The sequence below is a fragment of the Balaenoptera physalus genome (genome assembly GCF_965194825.1).
Source record: "Balaenoptera physalus genome assembly, chromosome: 14".
Classification (NCBI taxonomy): Eukaryota; Metazoa; Chordata; class Mammalia; order Artiodactyla; family Balaenopteridae; genus Balaenoptera; species Balaenoptera physalus.
Genome location: NC_138893.1, coordinates 85,071,977 through 85,093,644, shown reverse-complemented (window position 1 = coordinate 85,093,644; position 21,668 = coordinate 85,071,977). Strand labels below are relative to the sequence as shown.

Here is a 21,668-nt window from a genome sequence, read left to right as displayed (position 1 = left end):
AGCTAAAAGCCACGGATGCGGACGAGGGCGAGTTTGGGCGTGTGTGGTACCGCATCCTTCACGGTGAGTGGGCTGCCCTAGGATGGTGGGGCAGGGGGCAGGCCCTCCTGCCCTGGGGGTAGCAGAGCTTCTCTAGGCTGCCAAGGGTTTGGGAGGTGCAGCCAGAGAGGCCCCAAGCGCAATACACACAGGGCGGGCAGGTCAGAGGGAGGAACCAGGGATGTTCTCCAGTCATTTGCACCAAGTTGGTTGTATTTTTAAGTGAGGATACATTCGATTGCTATGCTCCCTAAGTTCCTCATGTTCCACGGTGGGATATCACCCTGACAGAGGGGGCCTTGGGGACCAAGGCAGCCCCTGGCAGTGAGCTCCCAAGAGATTGAGCCTCATTGGCCCAACATGTATCATGTGCCCATCCCTGAACCAATCACTATGGCCTTGGACACTAGGACAGCCCCCCAGTGAGCTCCCCAGAATGAGTCTCACTAGACCAACTGGAATCATGGGACCATGCCTGAACCAATCACTATGGCCAGAGACTAAAATGTGCTGATCTGCTCACTTCTGGAATCAGGGGTGAAATCACCCCTATGCAAAGCACACGGACTGAGAGTGGAGGTGGGTGGATCCCAAAGGAATATCAGCGTCCACAAGATGAGGAAATGGGAGCTTCCCCACTAAAACCCCAACAGAGAATTTGATTTGGGTTCCTTTCTTTGTAATGCCCCAGAGTCCTCTGAAATATTGAATCTACTGACACCGCTGGGTATGGGGGTCTCAGGGGATCTCCACGCCTTCCATAGGGGTCACAGAGTGAGCATCTGCCCCCTCCCTCAAATCCTGCTAGGCCAGGGCAGCATCAGGCAGAGGCTTCTTTGCCACTTCGGGCTTCAGCCAAGCTCCTAAGACCTCGGGGCAGGGTCTGCATTCTGTGGGTCTGGGCTCCCCAGCTTCCCTCCCACCACCACCACAATCCCACAAGCATCCTACTCCAGGGCAGAGCCCATGCATATCATCTATCCCTCCTCGCAGGTAACCATGGCAACAACTTCCGGATCCATGTCAGCAATGGGCTCCTAATGCGAGGGCCCCGGCCCCTAGACCGGGAGCGGAACTCGTCCCACGTTCTTATAGTGGAGGCCTACAATCATGACCTGGGCCCCATGCGGAGCTCCGTCAGGGTGAGGCCGGGGGCGCTTGGGCCGGGCGTGTGGGTGGTGGGGATGCGCCCTGGGACAGCTCTCGGTGAAGCCCTGCATCCTGTTCAGCGCTGACCTTGGGGCTGGGCCAAGGCCTCAGGTGGGCCAGAGCTGGCCACCAGTTGGGACCCGGTGGGGGCAGGGCCACCCCTAGTTTAGGTGCCAAATGACATCTGGAGCTCAGGTACAGTGGGGGAGCCTGGGATCTTGGACGTGTCATTTTGCTCTAAGCCTCAGTTTCTCCAGATGTAGAAAGGGGTCAGTGATACTGATGTCTATCCTAAGGGCTGAGGTGTCCTTACTATACTAACCCTCTGCATCCACACGACTCTCTAGGGTGGGCCAGGGAAATCTCACATACGTGATCTTGGAGCTGTAGATGCTGCCAACTTCATTTTACAAATGAGGAGACTGAGGCACAGAAAAGTCACTCGTGATAGAACCAGGACTTGAGCCCAGGTCTTTGAGTCCAAGTTCGGTGTTCTTTCCATTGGAAGTGTGCCCCAGATATTCCAGTCAGCACTCCCAACTCTCCCATCAGATATATTCTTTTCTGCCCACCCTCACTCACCTCGGGCCTCTCCCCTATGGAGCTAAAATCAAATCGACCTTAATCTTCCTGAATGGTCAAAAATATGCACCCAGATATTCCGCTGGCCGGGCTGGTTGATGTACTCTCCTGCCCTGTAACAAGAGGATGACTGAGATGAATGAGGTAACCTTCAAGTCACCCCCGTCCTACCCCCACTGCATACTCAGCTACTCACAGCCCCTTCCCCTTAACCGGATGGAAAATGAGTCAGACCCTAGAGGTGAAGAGTAGGAGGAAGATGGGAAAAGATGGGGTGGGGAGCAAGCAGGGACTTTTACCCAGAACTGAGTGGGGCTGAATCAGCTCCTCTTATCACCCCATCTCCACCCCGCTGTTTCCCTCCGACTGGAAACAGTGAACAGAAGCCTGCCTCGGGTCACCATCACGAAGGAGGTGCCGGGGAGCGGGTGACTCAGCCTTGGCCCATCTTCTGCTGTTGCCCCCGCAGCTCTGCCCCAGGAAGAGATGGGAAGGGAAACCTGGGTCCTTTTAGGCTGCCCCTCTAAGTGAGATCTTCCCGGATGGAGATGGCTGAGGGGGTCAGATCCCTCGGGTATTTATACCTTGGGGCTGCTTGATTCCAGGGCCCTGGTGACTGAGGGTGAGATAGTTACCCAAATGTGCACCAAGGCAGCCCCACACAGCCACGCTCACCTGCATGACTGCGAGATATTAAATCAGCACGTGAATTACATATTGAACTCATTTAAGCCTCATAAAAACCCCCTGAGGTAGGCACTGTTATTCTACCCATTTTATAGATGAGGAGATTGAGGCAAGGAGGGCTTGGCCAATGTGTTTAGGGTCACATGGCAGTAAGGGTAGACAGAGCCAGGCTTCACACCCAGGCAGTCAGCTCAGAGCTGTTCTCTTAACCACGGTACTATGCTGCCTCACGGAAGGTTCCAGAGCACAGAGACCACTGCTGCCTTATCCCCAAAGAGTCATTTTTAAGGTGGGAATTTGGTTGCTGGCCCTAGGGCCAGAACTTGATGGCCCTTACAGTACCCAGCTCCCACACCCCTGAGCCCTGGGAAAGCTGAGGACCTTCCTGAAGACAGTATAGGGACTCCCTGGACACATTTTCCCAGCAGCAGCAGACCTGGCTTGTAGGAACAATCCGTATTCTCCTGTTCCTGCTTCAGAGACCAGGACAGCACAGATGAGGGGCCAGGGAGTGTGAAGTGAAACGGTCCTCGTAGAGACTGGGGCCTCACGTGCACACTGCGCATGGGCACACGCACACACATCTCCTGCCTCGTCCCCTTTGGATGGCACAGCATTGGACAGAGAGTGGGGCTGGGAACCCAGGGAGCCCGGTAGCTCAGTCGCTGAGCCTTCCTGCTCAGCAAGAACTTGGCCGACCTGGCTGTTTCCTGTACATCTGTGTCTCTCAGGTTTGCAAACCACACACCGTTTTACCTCCTGTCTCTGCTGCTAAAAACAAGGCTGAAACCGGTTAGGGGACAGTGGCATGCAGCAGTCTCATGGAGGACCACACCCAGGCTCTGTGCCACCGCCCTCTGTTTATTGCACTGTCAGACTAGCCCGGTGTTTTCCCCACGACCCTCGGAGTCAAGGCCATTTGGACAAGCAGACTTGGGAAGGGTGAAGGTTCACAGTTTCAAAAGATGGATGGGCAGCTTCTGTTTACAGCAAGAGAGTTCCTGAAATTCATCCGTACAAATCCCCCCCACACCCACCCACCCCACCCCACCCAGGATCTCCCCAGCCAAGTTCTTGGTGAAGCCAGACTTAGAAGATTCTGGCTTGTGAGCGGCTGTGCTCTGAAGTAGGCACGCTAGTTTGCATAGTGGGTTCTGGGTGTCTGGACATGAAAATTTGATGGCATAGCAGGGCTACACGGGCCCCAAGAGCAGGGAAGTAGAGAAACCTTAACCCCCATAAACTTCTCCTCCCCACTGGCTCTGCCACCCCACTCACCTCACAGTTCTCCACTGGTCAGGGCACCATTTCCACTTATACCAACGGAAGCCCCTTCCCTTCTGTCCAGCTAATTCCCAGCTAACCCTGGAAGAGGAGCTGGGGCTGATCTGAGAGGCAGTGATCAGATCAGAAACCAAATATGCGTGCTCTCAGATGGGGCCTCGTGCCGCCATCGGTGCTGGTGACAGCACATGTGAAATCCGTGCCGCACGTCATTGCCCCTACCCCATTGGCTCCCCACCCGCTCTGCTGACCAATTCCTGCTGGCCCCGGCTCTTTTAGACTGGAAGTAGGGTGTCTCTCCTGTTTTGGGGCCAGCTCATCCCCAGGATATAGCAAAGAGTGGTAGGGTTGCTAGACCGGGAACCAGGAGAAGCCCCACTCTCTTTCCAGCTCTCGGTGACCATGAGGCCTCGGGCAAGTCCCTCCCCATCTTTGGGCCTCTGTTCCCTCATCTGGGAAAAGAGGCAGGAGCCCTGGGCCTCCTTGAGTGCCACCACTCTCTGGTCTCTGCCTATAACTCCCCTCCCCACCACACTGATCCTTCTAGACATAGCCCTGGTCCTGCCCATACCTGGACCAGACCCTCCCGTGCTCCTGTGTGTGTTGGGGGGATGGAGGTGCACAAAAAGGGTGGGGTGCTGATCTCTATCTGTAACACCTCTCTCCATAAACATCTTTTGAACTTTTTTTTGTTGTTGTTATGTAAGACGTACATGTTCATTAAAGAGAAATTAGAAAATGTAAATAAGCAGTGATGAAAATTATGCATAATTCCACAATTCAGACATAGCCACTGTCTTGGGCAGGGTCTGCAGAAGCAAACCCTGAGACAAGGATTGGTGTGAAAGTGATGAGTGGGAAGTATAGGAAGTGTTCCCAGGAAAAGCCAGAAGGGGCTTGGGACCAGGAAGGAAAGGCAGCCAGCAAAGTGGAACACAGGAAACTGTGACTCAGTCCCACAGGGAGCTCTGGAGAGAGTCATATCAGCTGCCCGTCAGTCAGTGGCTAAGGGCTGCCTTAGCCAGTGTGGGACGTAATTCCCAGGCACCTCCAGCTCTCTGGGTGTCTCTGGCTCCGGCAGCAGCGGGGGCTGGGGTTAGTCCCCAACAAAGAACCACAGTTCTGGCCGCTGGCAGTGAGAGCACCAGAGAAAGCACAGGAGAATCTAGAGTAGCCCGAGCACCAGCATCCTCTGCTACCACCATACTTAACGTTTTCATTTCTGTTCTCCCAGATGTATCTTGATAGTTGAATGGGGTCCCTTTAAACTTTTCAGGCACTTTTGCAAGGCCCTGGCTCATATTGTCTTCATAACCATCCTAGGAGTGGCACAGGGTGTGAACTGCTAAATTGATGTTACCGTTTCATAGCTGAGAAATTGGACGGCCCAAGTTTCACTAATTAGCCACAGGTTCCCACAGGATTTGCAGCAGAGCCAAGAACAAGACAAAGTTGTTCTCTAACATGATATTTAAGCACCTGCCATGCGCCAGGTACTGTGCAAGGTGGGGGAACACGGTGACCAACGGGACAGCCCTAGGCCCTCCGTAGGGAGCTCACAGCTGGCGCAGGAGAGCAGTGACCAGACACGCAGGCTCGGGTGGGCACAGCCCTGGGCTTGCCCAGCCCCCCCCCAACAACCCTGACCTTTCATCCCTGGCCCGCCTCCTGCAGGTGATAGTGTACGTGGAGGATGTCAACGACGAGGCCCCAGTGTTCACGCAGCAGCAGTACAGCCGCCTGGGGCTTCGCGAGACGGCGGGCATCGGCACGTCGGTCATCGTCGTCCGAGCCACGGACCGAGACACTGGTGAGGCTGGCAGGAGGCAGCCGGGGAGTCCATTGCCCAGAGTGACCCGCCCCGACGCATGCCTCCCTCTCCCGCGGGGCCTGTCATCCTCGGGCTGCCTCGGGCTCCCCCATTGAGTGGCTCCCAGGTGGGGAGGGGCTCGTGGGACAGTCTTGGTGGCATCCCCACCAGATTCCCAGTCCCAGGAGGATGGGAGTCTGGGGGAGTTGCCCTGGTTTCTGGGCAGAGAGAGGAGAGGTCACAAGCTTGGGAAGTCCGGATTTGTCATCCCAGAACCTGGCAGCTCCTGGCTAACCTTTGGCTAAGGGCTAGGCAGGGCTGGGAGGGGTAAAGGACTTGTCCAAAAGCTGACTGAGGCCTGCTCCTCCAGCCAGCGCAGCCCAGGGCCTGGCACACACACATTTCACAAGAGGCAGCGTCCTGTTCTACAGGGCTGTGGCCATCCCTGAAGGCAGCCCGGACCTCGCCAGAGGCCCCGAGCCCTAGAGGTGGCTACCGTTAGCAGCACAAAATGAAGGAGAAAGATGGCCAGGTCACTGTGACCCTCTCCACGGGGCCTGGCTGTCTGGGCCTGTGCCCCAGGCCAGGGATACGGCCAGAGAAAACCTCCTTCCTATGCTTCTAATTTCCCAGCTCCTGCCCTTCTTTCATGTCAGCTGCTCTGGTGGCTCCCAACGCAGCCCCCGTCAGCATCCCCAGCTCACCTGGAGCACGGGATGGAGTAGAGGGAGAAACAGGCCTGAAAACTCCCGAGTGATTGTTCTCCCTTAATAAATGGCACCTTTATACAGTTCAGATCACATACATTGCTGGGGGCTAATGGTTCAAGACATTTTCTGGGCCAGGAATCTGTTTGAGAAACTAGTGAAAGTTATGGATCCCTTCCCAGAAAGAATGCATGCCCAGAGTTTTGCAAATAATTTCAAGGAAGTCTGGGATTTCCTGAGTGATTTTATAATCATTCTCTTTGAAGTATGTGGACTTCAGCTAAGGAATCCCAACTCTAGCTCCTGGTTGAAGCGTGTATTCCAAGGCACAGGAATTGGGGGTGGAGGGAGTGGGGAGAACAGAGAAAGGTGACCCGGGCACTGGAACCCTTTGGCTATAGGGACCAAGTGAAGGCTTAGCCACTTCTGAGGATGCTGCCCAGGTCTAACGCTTTCTAAATCAAAGCCTCCACTACAAGGGATCCCTAATTTCCCCACCCTCTCCTTGTCCAGATACGCAAGAGAGGTGCTTGAGCTTGAACTTTACAGCTCCAGGAGCAGAACCAACCTGCTCTGGCATCTCTCTCATCTCAAGGCCAGGCCCCAGAGGGTATCAACAGTGTGTGCTGGGCCTTGCCGTCCTTGACCTTGACCCCATCCTCGGCAGTTTTTCTTGGGACAATCCGACCCAGAGACGGGGGGTGGTGCACACTGGGTAGGTGAGCCAAGGCCTCTCACCCTGTCCCTGTGGGACAGCAGTGGGTGTGCTGGGGCAGCTTGTAAAGCCACAAGGCAGCCCACCCCCACCTGGGACTGCACAGCTTCTTGTGCCCTCCTGCAGGGGATGGTGGCCTGGTGAACTACCGCATCCTGTCAGGCGCGGAGGGGAAGTTCGAGATTGATGAGAGCACGGGGCTTGTTATCACCGTGGATCACCTGGACTATGAGACCAAGACCAGCTACCTGATGAACGTGTCCGCCACCGACCAGGCACCCCCCTTCAACCAGGGCTTCTGCAGTGTCTACGTCACTCTGCTCAACGAGCTGGACGAAGCTGTGCAATTCTCCAATGCCTCCTACGAGGCTGCCATCTTGGAGAACCTGGCACTGGGCACTGAGATCATGCGGGTCCAGGCCTACTCCATTGACAACCTCAACCAGATCACCTACCGCTTTGACGCCTACACCAGCGCCCAGGCCAAAGCCCTCTTCAAGATAGATGCCATCACGGTGAGGGATGGCACAGCAAGGTTCAAGCACAGCAAGGGTTCTCTCTGAGGGCAGGAAGCTCAATTCCTGTAAAGCTAACCAGCGTTTATTGAGCTCCTTCTATATGCCCAGCACTCTCTTCTTTGTCATAAAGATAAACATCCCCGTAATACATCCCTTTAATATGCAGGGGTAAGATAAAGTTTATACACAGGCAACCTACTGTCTTCTTGTTACTAGATAATGAAAGCTGTGCAAGTCATCGTGTTTCCCTTTTTACCGTGGCTCAGATATAAACTTCATGCTTCACTGCAGCAGCTAGTCTCAGTTAGGTGTCTGGTGCAGCGATGTCTTATCTACTGCCCGGATCTTACTCCTCCATCTTTGCGTTAGTGTGTTTTCTCTCAGAATCCCGTCTTTGAAAACAAGCAAGGTAATAATTGCTACAATGTGCCAGGCCTTGTTCTGGGGCATGCTGGGGACACAGAGATGAACAAGACCCTTCGCAGCCCTCAAAGAGCTCTCAGGCTAGGAGTAGAAGTGGGAATAATCAAGGATGCAGATCAGAGCATCACAAGGGAAGATATGAATAGATCTACAGTAGAGGTGTAATGGAGCGCCTCTGGGGCCCAAATAAAGAGAGTGATCGTACCTGGCTGGGGAAGCGGGAAGCCTGCATAGAAGAGGTAATATCCGAGTGGGATTGAGAGAGAAGTAGGATTTCAGCGGACAGAGCTTCACGGAGAAGTTATGCCAGCAGAGGGAGTAACGTGAAGGTGGGAAAGTGGACAGAATGTCCAGGGTTGGCAAGGAGTCTAGTTTGGCCAGGGCACAGGACTGCTTGGGATATGATGTCACTGCCCATCTGACCCCCTCCCTGCAGGGTGTGATCACCGTCAAGGGCCTGGTGGACCGGGAGAAAGGTGACTTCTACACCTTGACGGTGGTGGCCGACGACGGCGGCCCCAAGGTGGACTCCACCGTGGTGAGTGGATCCCCGGCCGAGAGCCCCACGGGTACAGCCTGTCACCGCTCCAAGTCCCCCCAGACTGACATCTTCACCAGCCACCCAACATGCAGGCAGGCAGTGGGTGAGGGTTTAGGTAGCCCAGGGATGGCACTGCAGCCAGCCGTGCCACACCTTCCCGGGCAGCCTGGGCAGGGCTGAGACCTCAGACGGGTGGGGGAGGGGAGGCATCCTCTGCAGACCACTGCTTGGAGCGGGGCTGGAAGAGCTGGGGCTGCTAACCGCCTGCATCTTTGCCTTTCCTCTCCCTTGGCCGCCTCCTGCCGCCTCTGCCTACAGAAGGTGAGTAGCCCGTGGACTGGTGCCCTCCCCTGTGGGTTGTCTGTGGCCAGTGCTGGCTTGGGCCCTGTGTGGCGCTGGGCCTTCCTGCCTCTCCTGGGGGAGAGGGCACGTGGACAGGACTGCAGCTGGTCCCTGCTCAGACCCCTCCCAAATTCCCCCGCCCATCCACTCTCACACCTGAGCCCAGGCCCCTCCCGAGCACGAACTCCACATCCAGCTCTGTCCCCTCTGCCCTCCTTGTCCTGTCAAGCCCCCCCAGTGGGTCCTGGGGTGGGCATTGCACTAACAAAGAGTATGTGGAACCCCCAGTGGAGGGAACACTGAGGCCTCATCCCAGCTCTACTTCTCAGCGGCTGTGTGACAAGGCTAATTGCTCAACCTCTCTGTGCTTCCTTTCCTCGGGTCTAAAGTGGGTATCATACCAACTGCCCTGCCTTCCTCAGAGGATGTGATGGAGATGGCAGATAGGAAGGCTTTGTAAACTAGGAGGGGTGATGGGAGCGGGGTCTGTAAGGGGAACCCCTTCCCTCTCTCGGGGTCAGTGTAAGGAGTATGTGACAGTAGTCGTGTGAAGTGGGGCACCAGGGCCAGGGGAGCTGGGCAAGGGCAGCAGTGGGCATATGGTGTGAGCCACTGCCCTTGAGGGCTCTAAGTAATGGCACAGAGACCTTGTGAACTTCGGGGAGGGTGACTGCTGAGGTCAGAGGTGCAGACAAGATTCCTAGAAGGGTAGAGAAGTGGTGACCTCAGGCCTAGGGGTGGATATGAAGGTGGGCCCCAGGGGCGGGTCATGGGGTGGAATCCTGCAGTGATAATGAGAACATTTAACAATCGATTCGGCTTGGGCCCCAGCCAGACAGGTCTGAGGCCATCTGTAGACCACACGGGTGTCCAGCTCATTATCAGCCTTGGTTACAGCCACGTTTTCACCCCTGCTGAGTCCTTTTCACCTTAGCCTAAAGGGATAGACCAACCCGGTGTCCAGGCTAAGAGCCAAATGCAGCTGCTTGGCATCCTGTGCCCCATGGCTCCCTCAAGGTGCCGGCTCCAGTGGCCCTGGTTGTGGCCTGGCCGTACCCAAAAGGCCCCTCCATCCACGGGGCGAGCCTGGGGTGAGTGAGGCGGCGAGCAGCAGTGAGCCCACACAGCTCCCCTCGATCCCCAGGTCCCTGAGGGCAGCCAGTGAGCAGAGCCCCCAGGTGGCAGACGGTGGGCAGGTGCCCTGTGTCCCACAGCTCGTGGCGAGGCTCCTGGTCTTCCCCACCGGAGGATCTGAGACTCGGGTTGAATGGAGCCCTCTCACAAAATGGGCCCAGTCTCCCCTCGCCTGTTGTGCGGAGTCGGGGGGTTGAGGCCAGCTGGAGCCTGGTGAGCAGTAGGGCTGTCCCTCCCGAGGCTGCCGAAGCCCCTCGTGGACCAGGCAGCCGCTTCCTGTGCTGGGGCTGGCGAGGGCGTTTCAGAACGCACACTCCTACGTGGGCCCCTGTGTTGCCACAGTCCCTTCACCCTCTTCCAGGAAGCAGGACCCACCCCTCTTTGTTCTGCCCTGGCTTCCTCTCAGAGGCTCCCAGGGGCCACTGCCCCAGATACACCAGCCCTGTCAGTCCCAAACTTGTTGGAGGTGCCAGGGTGGAGGCAAGCTGAGGGGCCTTTTAAAGGCACCACCATTTCCTCTGCGAGGCCGGAACCCCCAAACCACAGCTCACCTACACCTGACTCCTCCTCAGCCCCAGCAGCCCCCGTGGCCCCGAGAGGGGTGGGGAGGCAGCAGAAGGGGCAGGCTGGGCGGGGGTGGCTGGGGGGTTACTCAGAGCCGTAGGAGCTCTGAGTAACACCCCCGGGCTTTTGAGGGATCGGGGAGGCAGATTTGGGCCCTGAGACCCTGGGTGGGGACACAGGCCCATAGCTCATTCCCGTAGATCTTGGTGCCTGCCTTCCTAACTCACTCACTGATGCAGACTCCCCACTGCTGGGAGCACCTCATCAGAATAGCAAACGTGGAGGGAGCACCTACTGTGTGCCAGGCTCTGGGTTGGGCTCAGGGTACATACAGTGGGAAACCAAAATCAGACGTGGCTTCTGCCTTCACAGGCATAAGATAGAGTGGGGGAAAGACACTGATCAAATTACCACGCCAATAAATATATGCCACGAGAGAGTGGATAACAAGACATCGGGGAAATCAAGGAGGGCTTCCCAGAGGAAGTGACTCAAGCTGAGCTCCTCAGAAAGCATAGGAGTTTACACAGTAGAGAAGGAAGAGCATTTCAGGCAGAGGGAACAGCAGGTGCAGAGGCCCTGTGGTGGGAGGAAGCATGCAGAGTCCCAACAAGGCCTTGACCAGAGTGAGAGAGTTTGGGAGGGATCAGATTGCGGGGGGCTTGTTTGTTTTCTCCCTGAGAACAGGATGGTAGACATTATTATGCCTATGTCACGGGTGAGCAGACTGGGGCTCCGGTACTCCACAGAACTCCGTGACCAAAATTTATGATGGGTGGGCAGCGTCTTGGCAGGTGAGATCCTGCCTGTCTGCCAGGCCAGAAGCAGGACAAAGACCACATTTGTAGGCTCATTTATTCCTTCCAACATCTGGATTCCGTAGGTGTTCTCGTTCCTACTTTCAACTGAGGAAACGGAAGATCAGAGAGGTTGAATAACTTTTGCCAAATCACACAGCTAGTAAGTGGTAAAGTTGGTCCTGCTGTGAAGCCTGGGTTTGTCGCCTACAGTTCTGACAGCTGCCTGAAATATGGAAGCGTGGCTAGAACTGAGAAGGGGATAGTCCTGATTAGGAGGGAGGGAGGATGAAGCGGAATCTTCTCTGAATCGTGGTGAGGTTCCACAGGCTCCCCATGGAGTCCTGTGCACACCAGGAGGCAGGTAGGCCTGGCAGCCCCGGAGCCCCAGGCCTGGGGAAGGAGAGGATGGGATCTGGCCTGGAGCAGGGTGGTGGGAGAAGGCCTGACTTGGGATTGCTAGAACCTGAGCCTCCTCCCCTCCCCCCACACTGCAATCCCCTCATCAGTGAACCCGAGGGGTACCTACGACTCTGGCTGCATGGCCCATGGCCATCCATGGGCTGGAAGCTGCACCCCCAGCCAGGCCTTCTCTCCAGGCTTGCTATTCAAACCCTGCAGGAGAAGCCTGAGCTGCAGACACAAAACAATGTGCTCTTTGCGTGCAACTTGCATGTTCCCTGTTTTTATCTGGTAGCTGGAAATTCCCGTCTCTTCCCCATCTGCCTTCTCCCCACTGGGACCACCAAGCCACCTTGTGACCCCTCTCCTGCTCCTGAGCCCTGTTTCCTTCCCTCTAATCTAAAGGTGCAAGTGAAGAGGCCTTTGGGCAATATCTGGTTGCCAGATGTGTTTTAGCTGGCCCGCATAAAAAAATTTTTTTTTACTATCACCACCTAATTCCACGTAAAAATCTGGATTCCTAGTTCCTTTTGAAAAACAGGAAGCTCTGCCAGTGCCAGGCTGACACACCCTCATGGATCTGGAGCCGAGTAGCCTCCGTTTCCTTTAACCAGGGCCCATGCCTTCCGGTTCTCCAAGGCCCCACCACCTCTGAGTCCCCCCGCCAGGCCCCAGCATTTGAGTGTGTGCAGCCCTCCCCCACCAGACTTTCAGAAGAAATGCGCTCAGGGCCTCTGTGTAAAGTCAGGGTTGGCCTAGGCAGGTTCTGAAAGCTTGCTGACCTTCTGGAACTGATTGGAGGTCCAATCCCCCCTGGGCCCACGATGGGACCCTGTGTTTGGGGTCAGGGAGGGGAAGAAGGTGGGAGGTCTCTGGCCATGTTCACACCCAGGTCTACATCACTGTGCTGGACGAGAATGACAACAGCCCCCGGTTCGACTTCACGTCCGACTCAGCCGTCAGTGTGCCCGAGGACTGCCCCGTGGGCCAGCGCGTGGCCATTGTCAAGGCCCGGGACCCCGACGCCGGCAGCAACGGGCAGGTGGGCACCAAGTGGAATAGTCCAGATCTGCCCTGTCAGTAGGGGCTCCCACAGCCCCTCAGCCGGAGGGGACCGCCAAAGCCATCCCCTCCCTGCACAGGAAGCCGGGTCATCCAGGCTCTGCCGGGCCCTGAGCGGGTCCGCCCTGCCCTCACCGCAGTCCACGGTCCAGGGAAGGAGACAGAGCTGTGCAAGCTGTCAGCCCTGCCTGCGTCCAGGGAACACGAGGCCCAAGGCTGGCCACGGCTCAGTCCCCGCAGCGAGCTGAACACAGAGGGGGTTTAATTTCCCCAGTGACTCCTTGGTCACCTCATTCACAAACCACAAGCATCTCACCCCTACGTGCCAGCCCTGGGCCAGCCCTCCCCACGAGGACCCGGGGCCCCAAGAGATCACACTCCTCCTCCCCTGCTTCTCAGGCCCCCCTCCCTGTCCCCTGGCAAGAAGTGCTCCCCACCACTGCAGGTTTGGGCACCCCCAGAACACAGGGAAGAGGGGTGACAGAGCACACCAGTCTTCACACCACTTTGATCTGTCCTACAAATGGAGGTGTGTTTGAGGAGGTTTCCACTGTGTTTTAAATGCTTGCACACCTCTAGGGGGCCAAGAGATGCTGGCTCTGGAGTTGGAAGCCTATGGGTTCAAATCCTTGTTCCCTTGGGCACTTGCAAGCTGTGTGACCTTGCCAGTGACTTCTTGTTCCTGAGCCTCCTCGCGGAGCTGAAGAGAACAGCTCCCTTTGACAGGGTTGCTGTGAGAGCCGAGCAGAGCCCATGTGACACCAGGGCCGTGCCTGCTGCTCGCAGGGGGGCTCAGTGCTTCCCCGCCCTGGGAAATCTCATGTGGTGGGACTCGCACCTGGCCCCAGGCCAGTATGCTCGCATCCCCCCCAGCCCTAGCCTGTCATAGGCCCTGCACCCGCTCTGTGGACCTGCCACCCCCATTTTGAAGGACGTAACCGCTTCTGAATGAAACACACTCTTCTCCGTCTCCCAGGCTAAGCAGACTGCTCAGGTGGGCGGGAGAGTGCTCCTTGGCCTGGCCAGCCGCTTGTCCTCCCCACTTCTTCACCCCTCGCCCCTCATCCTCTCTCTTCCCTTACAGGTGATCTTCTCCCTGGTCTCTGGCAACGTTGCCGGGGCCTTTGAGATCATCACCACCAACGACTCCATTGGCGAAGTGTTTGTGGCCAGACCCCTGGACAGAGAAGAGCTGGGCCACTACATCCTCAAGGTGAGCACCAACTGCCTTCCATCCCAAGAGAGCTCAGCCCATCAGCACGCCCTGGCTGTCAGCTTCCTGCTGTCACCAAGTGCCATGGGCAGGCAGCACCCCTTAGGACCAAGGGCGTGAGTGAGGCTGACCCGGAAAGGGCATCCTGGAAGGGGTTTCTGGACCCAGAGCAGGAAACAGCAGAGGTGTCTGTGCCTGCTGCCAGAGCCAGGAGAGAAAGCCTGGCAGCTGATAGAGCCGACTCCTCCACAGACATAGTGTGACCTTGGGCAAGTTGTTTACTCTGTCTGGGCCTCAGTTTCCCCTCTTGTGCAATGGGCAGAAAAACCTGGCTTCCTCTGCTGAGGTGAGGAATAACGAAGGCCACCACTATTGCTGAATTGCTGAGACTACCATGTTTCCTGAGGGGTCTCTGGGGACCCCAGGGCCATGCTTCTGCAGGGGTCTGAGCTCTAGAACACTTTCTACAGGCCTCCAGGAAACATCAGGGCTCCTAGGGACAGGCTCAGGCTATGGTTAGGACTCCAGCTCATTGCCAAAAAGATTATTTGAGACTGTTCCTCTATTTGCCAGAGAGCAGGTCTGAGTGCATGGAACAGAGGTCTTGAAGCTAAAGGCAGGAGCCCTGGGTCTGGTTGCAGGCCCAGGGTCACAGTCAGGGGCAGGATGGGGAGGTAAACACCGTGCACATCGGAGTCAGATTGCAAAGGACGGTTACCAAACAGAGAAGTATTGGGCAACGATTGTTTGCAGCATGGGGCAGAAGTTGAAGGCCTTGTGGAGACCCCAAGGGGCAGGGGGCAGGGATGGGCCAGCAAGTCTCTCTGGCCTCTCAGTCCCCCCCCCCCCCGCACTGAGCAGACAGCCCATTTGGACTCCATATTCCTGATCCTTTTAGCCCTGACTCCAGTCATCCCCCTCCTCGCAGGTTGTGGCATCCGACCGTGGCACCCCTCCACGGAAGAAGGACCACATCCTGCAGGTGACCATCCTGGATGTCAATGATAATCCCCCGGTGATCGAGAGCCCCTTTGGATACAATGTCAGCGTCAATGAGGTGAGGGTGGCTCTGGTGCCCATATAGCTGGACGTCTGGAGTGGACAGTGGGTGTGAGCCGACCGTGAAGCACCTGTTTAAATATCTGCCTGGGGACTTCCCTGGCGGTCCAGTGGTTAAGACGCCATGCTTCCACTGCAGGGGGCGCAGGTTCAATCCCTGGTCGGGGAACTAAGATCCCATGTGGTGTAGCCAAAAGAAAAAAAAAAAAAAACAATGCATAAATATCTGCCTGACCCATAGTTTCTCAGATCACAGGGATGGGGATGTGGCTTACTCATTCATGATTCTATCCCTAACACCTAGGCCAGGTCCTGGAATGTGGTAACTTTTTGTGGTTTGGATGGAAAGGAGAGGGAAAGAAGAAAGTGGCCTTTCACCATCAACAGGAAACTGAGGTTTGCCCTGGGAGAGCTGCTTTTAAATAAAACAGCTCATTTTTTAAAAATGTTATTGGAGTATAGTTGATTTACAATGTTGTGTTAGTTTCAGGTGTACAGCAAAGCGATACAGTTATACATGTATTCATTCTTTTTCAGTTTCTTATATAGGTTATCACAGAATATTGATAACCTGTGCTATACAGTAGATCCTTGTTGATTATCTAGCTTACATATAGTAGTGTGTACATGTTAATCCCAAGTTCCTGATTTATCCGTTCCCCCCACATTTCCCCTTTGGCAGCCATAAGTTTGTTTCCGATATCTGTAAAAACAGCTCATTTATTACTCAATAATAAGATTGAGTCATGTCAGGAGAATTTTTGCCCAGGCACTGCTGGGTATCATGCCCAGTTGGATGTTCATGAAGGCCTCTCTCAATTCAGACCCTGGCTCTCCCAGTGACTGGCTGTGTGATTTGCACACATTCCTTCCTGGCACCTGTTTTCTCATCTGTAAATGGGGTTGACCTAATCTGTAGCATTATAGAGAGGATTTGATGAGTTAACTCAGGCCCCCGGCATGTAGTAGATACCCACAGAATGTTCGCCACCGTCATCTTTATCTTCCTCATCGTTGCCCCAGGGTAGTCAGAGCAGAGCTTTCTAGAGGTCCAGGTGCAGCCCTTGGGCTCTCAGGAACAGGAGCTAGACTTTGCCCCAAAGGCCTTGAATCCGGAATGACCGCTTTCCTGCTCTCCCCCCAGAATGTGGGCGGGGGTACCGCTGTGGTCCAGGTGAGAGCCACTGACCGTGACATCGGGATCAACAGCATCCTGTCCTACTACATCACTGGGGGCAATGAGGACATGACCTTCCGCATGGACCGCATCAGTGGCGAGATTGCCACGCGGCCTGCACCACCCGACCGCGAGCGCCAGAGCTTCTACCACCTGGTGGTCACCGTGGAGGATGAGGGCACCCCTACCCTGTCGGTGAGTGATGGGGGGTGGCCTCGGGGAGAAGAGGGTGGGGGAGGGGCAGCTCCGCCTTCTGTGTGACAGGGACGAAATGGGTGGGAGTGGAATGCCACGCGCCGATGAGTCCTCCACAACTCCTTTATCGCGCCTTGAGTCCATCAGCCTACGAGTATTTACAGAGGGCCAGTGTGTGCCAAGCTAGGGTGTCGGTTCACCCACCTCTGCAGCCACTCAGCCTCTATTTAGCCGTGTTTGCTTGCCCAGTGTAGCTCTATGGGATGGTACAGATTGAGCCTGAACCTCAGGGTCTGGCCAGTCCCCACTCCGCCTGCCAAGCTGTGCCGTGTACCTGTGGGGCCTCTGTGCCAAATGGGAAAAGGTGCCCTCTGACCTCTTCCCCTGCATCATGTTGGTGTGACACGCTGTGGCAACACATCAGGGTCGGAAAGGGCTGATGTCCATGGTCCAGTCTGATGCGTGAATGGGTGGGGCCGCTGCTCAAGGCAATGTGAAAAGTCCACAAAGTTGCAGAAGGAGGCGGGGCCTGCAGGGCTGAATGGTGTTGCCGCTGTGTGGGGTGCTGGGCTGGGGGATGACGATGTCTACTGTAAGCTGGCTTCATGATTGTGAGCAAGTCAGAACCTCTCTGAAAACTGGTTTTGTCATCTGTAAGAGAGATAATATCTCCTTCATAGGTGGTGTTTGGGGAATTGAATTAGCTCTTGTCTGTGGAAGCACTTGGTAAACCACGAGGAGGAGGAGTGTATCAGCTATCTATCGCCACAATAACCCTGCATTATAAACCAAACAGAGAGGCATAAAACAACCATTGACTTAGCTCCAATTCTGCAGGCTGGCAATTGAGACCTGGCTTAGCTGTGTGGTTCTTCTGCTGTCAGCTGGGCTCCCACATGTGTGCATGGGCAGCTGTGTGTCGGTTGGATGGCTGTTCTTTTGGGGGTTGGCTGCCCATCAGTTGGGATAACAGGGCAACTGGGCCACCTTTCTCTCCCCTTTCAGAAGGCTGGTCAGTGCTGGTTCTCATGGTGCCAGAAAAGGTCCGGGCGAAAGAGCAGAAGCATGTAAGGCCTCTCAAGGCCCAGGCTTGGAACTAGAACAGGGTTATTTCTGCCACATTCTGTTTGCCAAAGCAAGTCTCAAGGCCAGCCCAGGTTCAAAATATGGGGAAATAAACTCTCTCTTTTGAAGGAATGAACTGCAAAGCCACATTGCAAAGAGTATAGATACAGGGAGGTGTAAGAATTGGGGACATTTGTATAATCTGTCTACCCTAGGGACCCTGATTGTAAATGAGGCCTCAGCTCTATCCTTCTGCCCCCAAAAGGTGACTCTCTTGGACCCCTCTCCTTTGGCAATAGCACTGTGGACTGTGGGATCAGAGCAGGTCTGGGCGGGGCTTTTTATCTGGAGTGTCTCTGGGGAGGATGGTGGAATTGGGTCAATCCCAGGAAACCACATTCTGAAAAGCCCAGGATAATACTAATCACTTCAGCCAGTCATACCCAGTGGGCCAGAGACACATTTACAGGGCACGTGTAACTAACTGAGAGGAGGACAGGTAGGGGTATCATTTATTGTGGCGACATGGAGGGACTCAGTTTTGACATAACCCCTCCCTACCTGCACCTAGCTTCAGAGTGAATCATCTTCTTGGTCATCTCTCCAATAGCATTTACAGATGTGTTTGACTACAAGTAACAGAAACTTAACTATGGATTCGTAAATAAATGAGAATGCATTTTTCTCACATAACAACAATTCCAGAGAGAATTACAAACATTGATTTCATGCTCAGTGATGTCAGAGCTAATGTTTCTTGGCCTTTCCTTCATGGTTGAAAGATGGCTGCTGTAGCTCCAGCCATCATGTCAGAGTTCAAGGCAGGAAATGACAAAAAAAAAAAGAGCTATGCAAGCCACTTCTGCCCTTTGGCTAATTACTTGGGGGCCACGTATAACACTGCCTCAAATAAAAGCAGGGCTCTGTTAGTGAAGAAGAGGTGGGCAACTCATAGCATCTGCCGTGCTGCTCTTTTTCATCCTGACCTAGGCCAGTGAACACACCACTCTTACCCCCACTCCCCACCCTTCTCTATAACCCATAGTCCTAGAGTTTTCCAGGGAGGCAGATGGTGAGACCCATAATATTCTAAGACCCTGAGTTTGGGAGGCAACATCTGGTTTCCTTTTGGTCCCCAGAAGAAATGAGAATTAGAGAAATGTGAAATCACCCTAGCCACATTTAGCCACCCCGAATGGTGGGCCATTCCCCAAGCAGTCCCTGCAGAACTTGGGACTAGTCCCCATGGCCAGAAGTTTCATCTGTTGACCAAACTCTCCTTAGAGATCCACCCTAGCCTGGTGGAGACCTGTGAGCACTGCCTTCTCACACGCGGGCCCCTGACTTTCTGGCCCTCCTTGAAGCAGGCCTTGGCCTGTTCCAACTCCTTGGTAAGAGTGTGGGAAGTTGGGTGGTGAGAAATGCAGTCTCCCTTTGTCTACCTTCCTCATCTTGGTCATCACCAACTCTGCTCCAAGAAAACAACTTCAGGAAGACCAAGATCAGGAATGGGGTATATGTATATGTGTGTATATGGTTCCTGGGCTATACTATAATAATACAGACAAACAGCATCAGGTACCAGCTGGAAAAACATTTAAAGGAGAAAACTTTTAAGTCAAAAAGTATCCATCCTTTCCATTTTTTTTCTGCTTCTTCATGATGGGAAAAGATCACTTTTATTTGATTTTTGTTGGCGACACCACAGTGAAGAACTATAGGGACCACAGGGGCATTGTTGAGAACTTAGCACTGGACCATATTTGTTCAGTTATTCATTTATTCATTCAGCCAGTGTTCCCTGAATACCCTCTATGTGCCAGACCCCAGAGATACAGAGATGAAGGCAGTGCGGGTCCTGCCACGATGAAGTGCAGCTGAGTAAGGGAGGCGATGAGGACATCCCTGTGCAGGGCCAGGGTGCAGATGGGGCACAGAGAAGGCCTAGGGGAAGGCTTCCCGGGGCAGGTGACACCTGGATTGTCTTGTCAGTCAGTCACAGTTAGCACAGCAAAGGGGGAAAGCATATTCTGGAACTGGGCATCAACCTGAACAAAGACCTAAGAGCAAGCGATAATCCGGGGTGGGTCCAGGGAGCTGCAGGTAGTCTAGACCCGTGGCAGCATTCAGAGCCCAGAGCAGGGCTCTCTATCTACATATCCTCCCCATCACATTCTGTCTGGGGCAGGCTCCAAGGGCCGGTCCCAATACTTTCCCAAGTGCCCCCTCCACTCCCTCCTGGCCCAGCTAAGCCAGGGCCCTACAGCCAGTGCCCCGCCATGATTGGCATTTGTCTCTGAGGAGTGCTGGACCCTTGAAGGTTTGCTGCCACTGACCAGACAGTTACTTCTGGACAGTGAACCCTCCGGGGTCATGAGTGCCCCCCAAGCCAGAGGTGACCAGAGGAGGGACCTTGTCTGCTCTTGGGCAGATTTCACTGGCTGCGTGTTGAGGAAGTAGGATCACTCCAGCATCTCCTAGACCAGCCAGAGCCCTGAGAAGCCTCAGACCAGCCATCTCAAGGTTCCAAGAAAGGTCACCGTGGTTTAATAGGGGTGCATACATCTGTCCAGAGACGCCCGGCAGACCCACACGCCGTCCTCTTGTTCCCACCTACAAGTACCTGCCTGGTTCAAGCAAGCCCTCACTGGCACAGGACCAGCCTTCCTGTTGGACAAGGGCAAGTAAGAGTTATTCATTCATTCATTCTTTCATTCATTCATTCAACACCAAGTATGTGCCAGGCCTGTGCTGGAGGCCAGGAAGTCAGAAATGAGTTGGACACAGCTCTGCCCTCAAGGAGCCTACAGTCAGTGGGGGAAATGGACACATAACAGAGAGTTGACACTCTAGGATGTGATAGAATGCTAGGAGGTCAGAGCCAGGAGCCAGGGAAGGTTCAGGACAAGGCATTTGCATCCATGTCTTAAAGGATGAGGCTTTCTAAGCAGGGGTGGGGGTGGGATTCGGCTACAAAGTCTCCCTAAAACCAAGAGAAATCCTATATCCGAGGCCTCCCATCTCTTCTTTTCTCCCTAGGGTCCCCTCCCCCACAGTTTCCTGAGAGCAGAATATTCCTGCAAGTAGCCCAGGCCATCCCCACCCAGCTCTCAGCCCCATATCACCCAGAGCTCAGAACAGCTGTGCTGCAAGGGCCATCCGGGCCAGCCTAGGCCTGTCACACAATGGTGTGCACCCAGCAGGGGAAGTCGTAGTACAGCCTCGGCCCTCTGCCTCGCTCCAGGCCACAGACAGGGAGGGCAGGCTTGGGGGAGGGGTCCAAGTGGCCGTCAGGAGACCCCTGCAAGAGGAAGGGCTGGGCCCAGGGAGGAAGGACGGAAGGCAACTGGGAGGTCAGGAGCTGAGCCCCAGGCACAGAGGTACCTTGGCAGGGGGATGGGGAGACGGAGGTTCCTGAGGGGGGCCTCCCTGCCGTGCGAATCACAGCCAGAGGTTAGCAATCCCAGATAACCAGCCCTGGCTTCTCAGGCTGGTGGGGACCTGCAGAAGACACCTGTCCAGGCAGAAAGACAGAAAATCTCCCACCACCCGCTTCTGGTACAAGAGTCGCCAGCAACAGCCCCATGAAAGTCTGTGAGCAGGGGATGCTGCTCTTGGCAACTCACCTCATAGTTTTAGAGCTGAGGCTCCTCTGTTAATTAAACTTGGACCCTGCTGCTGTTTGTGAAGCCTGCTTCCCCTGGCTCAAGCTCAGGAAACCCCAGCCCGGCCCCTTCCCTGTGCTGCACACCAAGTAAGTTGGCCTTCTCTGGCCCAGCATGATTAAATTCAGACCCTTCCCGTAGCCCTGCTTCTTGAGAGTGTTCTGCAGCTGCTCAAATGCTACACATGCAACTGGCTCAGTTCTTCCAAGAGACCCTGGGGCTCTGCAGGCAGATGAGTTTCTCCCTTCCCCATTCCCCTCCCACAAGCAAGTGGGGTGCACGGGCCGCCATGCCCACCAGGAGTCCTGTGGTTTCAGGGCTGCCAGGCAGGAAGGGGAGTGAAAAGACTGATGTGGAAGGAGTAGAGCCACGGGCTTGTGGGCACAGGTTTATCCCCCAGGGCCCGGTATGTACTGTGAGCAAGTCCAAGTCCTGGCCTGTAATGCCACTCGCTTCAGTGCAGAGGAAGGAGCACAGGCCTGGGAAGCAGGAGACCCAGGCTTCAGTCCCAGTTCCACATTCAACTGTGACAAGACAC

General features: G+C 55.1%; 1 protein-coding gene across 1 annotated transcript in view; it reads left to right on the top strand.

The window, feature by feature from the left end:
* Positions 1-21,668, top strand: part of CDH23 (cadherin related 23) — a 452,316-nt gene that overhangs the window by 365,734 nt on the left and 64,914 nt on the right. The window contains exons 28-36 of the mRNA XM_082424358.1: positions 3-63; positions 1,033-1,181; positions 5,416-5,551; positions 7,100-7,488; positions 8,351-8,452; positions 12,587-12,736; positions 13,841-13,969; positions 14,898-15,026; positions 16,173-16,400. Of these exons, the coding sequence (XP_082280484.1) occupies positions 3-63; positions 1,033-1,181; positions 5,416-5,551; positions 7,100-7,488; positions 8,351-8,452; positions 12,587-12,736; positions 13,841-13,969; positions 14,898-15,026; positions 16,173-16,400 (1,473 nt within the window). The remainder of the gene's footprint in view (positions 1-2; positions 64-1,032; positions 1,182-5,415; positions 5,552-7,099; positions 7,489-8,350; positions 8,453-12,586; positions 12,737-13,840; positions 13,970-14,897; positions 15,027-16,172; positions 16,401-21,668) is intronic.